Below are 9,151 nucleotides of genomic sequence, written 5' to 3'. Positions count from 1 at the left end.
GCGCCTAGGGTTGGGAAACCCTAGGGGTGGGGGCGCCTCCACTTGCCTTGGGGGGCAAGCCACCCCCTGGCCGCCGCCCCCCCTTGGAGATCCCATCTCCTAGGGACGGCGCCCCCCCCTAGGGGGCCTATATAAAGAGGGGGAGGGAGGGCAGCCGCACCCATGCTCTTGGAGCCTCCCTCTCCCTCTGCTACACCTCTCCCTCTCGCAGACGCTTGGCGAAGCCCTGCCGAGATCGCTGCTGCATCCACCACCACGCCGTCGTGCTGCTGGATCTTCATCAACCTCTCCTTCCCCCTTGCTGGATCAAGAAGGAGGAGACGTCTCCCTGACCGTACGTGTGTTGAACGCGGAGGTGTCGTCCGTTCGGCGCTAGGATCTCCGATGATTTGGATCACGACGAGTACGACTCCCTCAACCCCGTTCTCTTGAACGCTTCCGCTCGCGATCTACAACGGTATGTAGATGCACTCCTCTCTCTCGTTGCTACATGAACTCATAGATTGATCTTGGTGAAAGCGTAGAATTTTTTTATTTTCTGCAACGTTCCCCAACACTGCCCCCTCCCCCCTCCCCGGCTCTAAAAAAGTGTCGTAACCATGACATTCTTTTTGGGGATCGAAGGGAGTAAATCACATAAAAATGTTAGCATCCACGGACGTGGAGTTTCTACACCCAGGAGCAAATGCTCCTGGTGTGAACAGTAAAATCAAAATAATTTTTAAAAAATCTGAATTTTTTTGGCATACTTTCACAAATGTTTGTTGTGCATGTAGAATTTCATGACGAAATCACATTGCTAGAAGGCATGGTAAAAAAACAAAATCGATACTCTAAAAATGTTACTTACAAAAGCATTTTGGGGCTCCGGTTTTGTTGTTTTTGGCACGACTTCTACCAATGTGATTTCGTCATGAAATTTGGCATGCACGACAAACATTTGTGAAAGTATGTCACAAAAAAATTCAGAATTTCTTTTAAAAAATCTATTTTTTTATTTTACTGTTCACACCAGGAGCATTTGCCATTGTGTGTAGAGAGGCACTTTCGAGCATCCACTCCAATCTCTTGAAAAGAATCCTCTGTTTTTTCTCCGATGCATTCAAGCACACCAAATTCCTATAGTATTCAAAATGCCATGACATTGTAATCCAGTGATTTTTTCTATTCCTGTACTTTAGAAATCCCAAAAATCAAAAGGCCCTAACTATGTAAAATAAACATTTTAAATGACTAAAACTGAAATTGGAGACTTCAAACATTCTTCTCTACCATTTCGGTCACCTTTGCTTGCATGTCTTGGGACTCTTACTCATTTGTGCAAAAATTGTCCTTTCTCCAAGAAGGTTTACCTTGTCCGAGGATGTCTGTCCTCAGGCATAGGACCCCAAAGTCTATTACTCGGTTTTTTATGATGGGATGCGCTCCTCTTGGGGAAGAAAAATCATCAAGTGCAAACGAAGTGTGCATTTTATGTAAGTTACATGGAACATTTGGGAAGATAGAAAATCGACCCATTTTCACATGATTAGAGAATTACCCATGTTAAGGTGACCTCTATGGCTTTCGAGGATATACGAATAATGGATCCATGTTTTTCGGTAGGGCTCCCATGAGTTTCAAAATGGACATAGATAGTTTGCGCATGTGTTTGTGTTTTTTGGCATGCCTCCCTCCCCCCAAAAAAGATTCACCTTTTGTGGTTATTTATCGCCTACGAGCACATACGCACCATATCCCTATGAACGCCACTTAGAGCCCGACCTGACATGCCTTGAGTTTGAAAAAGTCACCGCAGACATCTCATAGATAGTAGAAACGTCATACCACCGAAAAAATAGCACCAACAAACCTGAAGTAAATTTAGAAAAAAATATGAGCACTCGTGCCAACTCTAAGACAGTAAAGACTTAAGCTCGGTTCACATTCTGCAAAATGAAAACCTTGTTACTTTTTTTCTCCTACTTTATAGCCATTTGATGAAATATCCGGCGCAATCCTGCAAAATTTGAATGTTGGCGGTGAATAAGCCCGGAAACATAAATGACGAGAAAAATGCAGGACACGTATTTTTTTATTAAGGCACCTACTAGGTACTGAAAACCCATGTTACATACCGGGACTAATCTTCAGCAAAAGAAAGGCAGTCCACAATTTTTATTTCTGCCCACGTAATATGAACGTCAATGTATTCCATGTGACCCTAAAAAGATTATATTCTATTTTCGCTGGGACAACAACTGGATCATATCATATAGTTCAGGCCAGAAAGCTAAGTGTGGCCGATTACACCTTCTTTATTGGGCAGACCGGTGTCAGTCTCATCTCCCTTACCCCACTGCATAGACAAATTAAACTGCAAATGACGCACGCAGTGTTTGTGATAAGATAATCATGATCCATCTCCATCTCCATCCGGGGCCGGTTTAATTTAGGCGCAACTAGCCAGCTGCCCAACTTGTCACTCGTCCCCATCGCACCGTCTCCATCTCAACTAGTATAACTTTTTGCCTTGCTTTTGTTTCTTGCTGAGGAATATAAAAGAGATACTTGTATGCCTTGGGAAGTAACCAAGGTGAGGTAACACGTGACGGAATAGCGCAGTGGACGCTTCTTGGAGAGTTCTGATTTTCACTTTCCGCACCCGTGGGCGAGTTCCTACCGACTTCCTTTGGGGGGACATGGACATGTTACATGTGTTAATTTACCGTGTGCGTCTCTGCGTATCAACTTGACTGTGCACCGATCAACTTGCAGCTGCAGGTTTAGGTTTAGGTCGATAACCACCTGCCGTTTTCGCCGTTTGCCCGAACGTGCAAGCGCAACCTTATCCATCTCCAATCTGGAGCTCATAAAGACGAGACGGCTCCCCAAATGAAAACGAGGGCAAGCGCAAGTGGGGAAAAGGGGAGATGTATGCCAGCACAGCACAGTATGCGGATTTGCTAGTGCCTGAGGCACATGCACGAACGCATATACAGTAAGTAGGATGTTCCAAATGGCACGCATTCTTTTCCTGTGCTCATTTAGAGTGTGCAGTGCAGGGCCTTCCACAATCCCAAGTGGCTGCGGCATCGGCCGATTGCAGCCAGCCAGGCCCACTGCTCGAGCTTGAAAGCACGTGACACTGATGGCCTCGGCCTTCCAGTTGCCCCACTGGGATAGGTACGTGCCCTTTGTGATGCATCCTGGAGCTCAGTTCGGAGAGGAGAACATGGCCATTTTGCTAATTTTCGGCCGCTTCAATAACGCTCTTATATTATGGGATAGAGGGAGTAGATATTAGCAAAACGTGAAATTCAAGCATTGACGAACAGTGTTCCTGGTTCCTCCTAGGAATAAGTCATTTTAAGACGTGCGATTTTAGTAACTCAAAACTTACTGACACTTTTAACCCACATGTGCTTATAGTGAGGTGGAAAGTGGGAATAGGTGGGTGTTGATCCAAAAGCTAAAAAACACGAAATTTCAAAAGATCCTAAGCAATTTAGATAAATGATCTTATAAACTAGAGAGTGTATGCAAGGATTGTTGTTGAGCAACAAGCATTGATGGTCTTCGCGATTTTCGGTTAACCCGACATTTTATTTGTTGTGCGCAATCCTCAATAATGGGGCCAACAGCTAGACATTGAGACTCGTTTTATGTGAGGATTACGTGATCATAACAAATACCGGTCAGACACTAATTATCAACGCGGCCATCGGTTGAAGAAATATAATTAGAGCAATACAACGACATCTAACGTTAATTGTTCCTCAATGGCCAACCAAGATGCGAAGACAGCCTACTGGCAGTTGTCCCTGAAGTCGACGGTGCAGTGCCAACATCTCGCGGAACCTGATTCCTTGCCTCTTTGTATGCCTACACAACCGTGCAAAAGAACAGTGCATCCAAAAGACATGCTAATCGACTGATATGCTGTGTTACCGGGGGTCCGCTGAACTGCTGAAGATTACTGTGAAGCAAAGTTGACCAGCTACTGGAGACTCTGCACGAATAGACCACAGATTACGAATGTTAGTCCAGTTCATAACATCAGGGAGTGAGGAATAGATTGAAGTCACGCAGAGAAAAAGGAACAGCTCTAAGTATTAGCGTGCAGGCAGATCATTGTTCGCCCTCCTCTTGTGTTACGGAAGAGCAACAGTTCGTTATTGGGATCATTACACCTTATCACTATTCTGAACCAGAGATAAGACAAATGTACATATTCAATGGAGGAGGTCAGTATTACCTCTAGTACCAAAAAAATGGCAGGGCCGTCTCTAGAAAGGCAAGCAGGGGCTGTCACCACGGTTGAGGCCAGGAGGCGGAGGTGTTTATGGTCCAGAAGTGAGAGCAAGCCTGGGCTGAGAACCTCACGAACCAGCTAGTCCGTAGCGACAACCTTGCTCCAGTTTGAAGTAATGATCTCTACTTTGAAAGGTATTTGCAGGATACTACGAGATAGCATAAGACTATAAAGAGTATATTGTCCTGCACAAAAAACAAGGAACAGGGAACAAATGCTGACATAAAAGAGAACAAACTCAGAAGTTCAACAGCGATAGGGCAGTGCAATTTCGTTTCAAAGTACTGCAGTGTAATGCAAGTGAGTGGACCTGTAATAAACATTAGCTCACATTCAGAAGAGCTGGACTGATTCTGAATAAGACAGGGTACCACATAGTGAACGTAATTTTAATAAGTGTTCGAGGCTAAGCAAGAACAAGAAAGATCCAACCGAATTCAGGCTCAAAAACCTTAACGAGACCCTACAGAAAAAAGGCTACGATTCTAATCATGTGTAACCAAAAGGTTGATGCGGTGGGTTAACTTGGGAAAAAGAGCAGTCTATACGGTCTATGCAAGTGGAAAATAATCACCAGTTGTGATGAATTGCCTGAAGACTAGCGCTACTCTTGCAATGCTTAATTCACTACATTACAAATAAAGTATCCAAATATAAATCGAAGATGCTAACTGCTCTTCTTGAATGGTTGGTGAGATTCACCTGTTCACAAATAAATCAATCAGGATTCAGGAAATTCAATTTCTAAAATGCGTAGGCGATCAAAATGTCTCGATGTTAGTTGATAAATCGCAAGGCTTTTTAGTGATCACATGCAGTTATAAGGCTCCAGTAAAATAAGTACTCCCTCCGTCCCAAAATGTAAGACGTTTTTTCACACTCTGGTAGTATGGGAAAACGTCTTACATTTTGAGACGGAGGGAGTAACTACCTATGAGCTATTATCAGTTTATCACATGTTTGTACGGGGATTCACATATAAATAAGTAACTCCAGTGAAAAGTATATTTTTTGTCCCTGAACTCATTTCAAAAATTTAAAAATGGTCCCTAAACTCCAAAACCAGCAAACTGTAGTCCCTCAACTTTTAAAACCAGATAAGTTTAGTCCCGATGCCGCTTTAGGTGGTTTCTTTGCTGACTGGTGTCATTTTTTACTCAAACTGGGCAGGACCTGCCTGTCGGTGACAGGAGATGCACAAAATATATAGTGGGACCCATCTGTCAGTGGTGGAAACATGAAATAAATCAACACGGCAAAAAATGGCGTGTAATGTTCGAACTGGGCACCTCCCACAGCGTGCACACTGGAGCTAGCCACCTATCCAAAATAATCTGATGTTGTATTGAGTGATACATGTTACATATTACTCCCTCTGTAAACTTGTATAAAATCATTTAGATCACTACAGTGATCTAAACGATCTTATAAAAGTTTACAGAGGGAGTACTAAGTATTTAGTTAGGGTGCACACACAAACTCCACACGACCACACCTCACGCGGGTTGCACACACTCAAAATCGGCACCACACGCAGAGTGCACACACAATGGATATAAGTAGAAATGCAGAACAAATGGTACGTCTATCAACTAGTTAGTTAGCTACTCCCTCTGTAAACTAATATAAGATCGTTTAGATCACTAATATAAGATCGTTTAGGTCAAGCGATCTAAACGATCTTATATTAGTTTACAGAGGGAGTATTAAATTTAAAAAGACTAATAACTAGTTACATTTTTAACCAATTTTGACATTTATATCTCTATTGTACTAATTCGTACACATCAATATAGCTACTCCATCATGCACATGAGTCCGGAAAAAATAAAGCGCACAGTTGAGTCAGCAAACACCTAATACAAATGCAAAAGCATTTGTCAAACTTACTAATTAATTGAGCAAAAACAAGGAAAAGAAAATACACAGCATGGAATAACTACTTTTTCTTCAGTTTTAATTAGGAACAAAGAAAAAGAAATCGCTTTTAATTAATTAAACACGTTTAATACCCCCATATATAATATCTCTACTCATATAAAAAACCAAGTTGGTGATGATGGTGTGCCTGCCATCCTGCAATATAGACCGTCTGATCTATATCTGACGAATATATGACAATTTTGCAAAAAGATACCCGCACCCCGCTCCACATTTGCAGATAAGGCCTTCCCTCGTTCATCTTCGTCTCCCACAAGATAAACAGCTCGTATAAATGCATCTTGATGTTCCGTGCAACGCATGGGCCTCTTGCTAGTAAATCAATATATACCTCTATGTTAAACAAAAAACATCTCTTGGTGAGTGGCTAGCTTGTGCACTCTTTATGCTGGAGGTCTCAGGTTCAAACTATGCATTGTGCATTCTGTGTTAAGCTATTATTTTCGTTCTCCTGACGCTGAAAAGTGGGACACACACATGATGTCTCCAGTTTTAGTCAAAAACTACTCCCAGTCAGCAAAGAAACCACACAAAGCAGCACCAGGGACTAAACTTGCCCTGTTTTGAAAGTCGAGGGATTACAGTTTGCTGGTTTTGGAGTTTAGGGATCATTTGTAAACTTTCGAAAGAGTTGAGGGACGAAAAATATACTTCTTCCACGTGATTAAACAAGGACAGTTCACAGGAGATTCCCATTGTCGGGCCATCGGCGCCTGCTAGGATATATCAAATGACCAGTTAAATCATACTGCAATGAGATCAGAAAATAGAAAAACATATGCATCATAGAAGAGTTTAGATAGGATATAACAGCATTGTGCTATAACCATCCGATGAATGAACAATGAAATTACTAGAATCAGAACAATTATTTCAATTAACAGTGCATCATTTAATAGGGTACTTCCGTACGAGGCGATCTGACCACCAGGCATCAACAACTTGCAGTAGTACTCAACTGAAGCTGGCAATTAGAAAATATATCGTGCACCAATTATACTGGAACAGAATGTACATGTCATTCAAGGGAAGTCATTACCAATTGTATGCTTGGTTCTCTTCCATGCAGGTGGCCAGGGAGATGCACGCAACGCCCGGTAACTTCATATGCCTAGAGCCCCTTTTAAGCATCTATGCGGCAAGAAGCGTGTCCATTAGTCCAATGCCCATAAACACTGCCTCCATCTGCAGCTTCATCGCATGCCCATGCTAAGAAAGTAACAAATGATGTTAGGACAATAATCCTTTTGCAGTTGCTTGTATATGAGCTCTTATCCGAGTAGAAATCTTGCCTCCAAAAAGAAAGCCTTTTGGGGAATAGTATAATACAATGATGTATCATTTAATGAACTAATTGCATAAATGTATATCAAAATCTTCAGGTGCGAACACAGCGGTGACAGTATTCTCAGAAGTTCTCTATGTCTCGATGCAAATACCGGGTGTATATTTCCCTTGAAAAAAAAAGCATGTTTATAGAGAAGGCTGCATTTGCATGGATATGCACAAAATTATCACACACAGATAGTGCACTGAAGAATTGCACATGTGCATAAAATTGATGCAGGTATTCTAGTTGCTATAATTTGCTTCCCTCTCTGCAGATATCTAGAGTTATTGTGATAGCTTTGACAAACACGGGGGTCTCTCTTCCATGAACAATAGCAGATCGTGTTAAAACAACAGGTCCTCCGATGAATGGTAGTCTTTTCCCTGCACTGTTCTTGTTCTTCAAACCATCTTCTACAAGAATTGAGCACAGAACCACACAATGCTCACAGAGACATCACTTCAGGGGATCTCCTCAATCCTAATACATGTGATGCTAATTCCTCATCACCATGCTGCTTCAGTAACTGCACCAAACAATCAGCGCAAGAAGCGTCAATGCGTATTCCCCTATCCATGACCTTCCTCACCAACGCCGAGGCCTCAAGGACATGCCCCTCTTGACACAGCCCCAGCAACACGCCAGCATATACATCAGAATCACAGAGCACCCCATTCTCATCCATCAGTCTCAACCAACAGCAAGCATGCAACCACATTTTCCTCTGACACAGCTCCCTTGCCATTGCACTTCCTGCGAGCGGGCTCAGTTGCACCCCTGTCTTCATCATCCTCTGCGCGAGGCCTTCAGCTTCCCTTGTCATCCCAGCCACAGACAACCCTACCAGAAGAACATTATAGCACTGCCCGCTTGACAATGTTCCGTCAACGACCAAACGCTCCACCACATCATATGCCTTGGAAATCAAGCCAGCCCCCCTGGCTGCACAAAACCCATCAATCAGTGTCCGCACAAAAATGCGATTCGGCATCACCCCTCTAGCTACCATCCTATCCAGCAAGCTCAGAGCTTCCACCATTCTCCCTTTTCGGCACAGGCATTTCGCCAAACACGTGTACGACACCACGTTGGGCACACACCCGGCACCCAACTTGCCACTCTCCATCTCCTCCAGCAGCACCACTGCGGCATCCACATGACCAAAAGCGAGCATCCCGTCGAGCATTGCGGTGTAAACCACCACATTGGCCGCGCATCCAAACTCAGGCATTTTGTCTATCAGACAGCGGGCACCTTCGAAGTCGCCCATGTATGCCAGCCTATGCACCGCGGTCACGATCAGGGGGACGGTCGGGTTGACGCCGGATCTGGACATGATGTCCAGAACGGCGGAGACATCAGCATGCCAGCGTGCGGCGCGGAGGGCGGAGTGGAAGCAGGCCACGTTGGGCGCGAGGCCGGAGGATCGCATGTGGCGGAGGACGGCGAGTGAGACGGGGAAAAGGCCGGCATGAGTGGAGATGCCGAGGAGGAGGGCGTAGTGCGGGAGGGGCAGCGGGTGCGGGGAGGAGGAGAGGAGGAGGGGCACGGCGGAGGGGAGGTCGGGGAGCGAGGCGGCGAGCGAG

The 9,151-nt window shown here is 44.2% G+C and overlaps 1 protein-coding gene across 1 annotated transcript in view; it reads right to left on the bottom strand.

Moving 5' to 3' along the window:
* Positions 1-7,571: 7,571 nt before the first annotated feature.
* LOC123092910 (pentatricopeptide repeat-containing protein At5g47360) overlaps positions 7,572-9,151 on the bottom strand; it is a gene marked incomplete in the record, with an annotated part of 2,180 nt that continues 600 nt past the window's right edge. Inside the window, 1 exon segment of the mRNA XM_044514765.1 lies at positions 7,572-9,151. Coding sequence (XP_044370700.1) covers positions 8,011-9,151 — 1,141 coding nt within the window.

The sequence above is a fragment of the Triticum aestivum genome, chromosome 4B (genome assembly GCF_018294505.1).
Source record: "Triticum aestivum cultivar Chinese Spring chromosome 4B, IWGSC CS RefSeq v2.1, whole genome shotgun sequence".
NCBI lineage: Eukaryota > Viridiplantae > Streptophyta > Magnoliopsida > Poales > Poaceae > Triticum > Triticum aestivum.
Note: the sequence above shows the minus strand (reverse complement) of the source record. Positions and strands in the feature narration are given on the sequence as shown.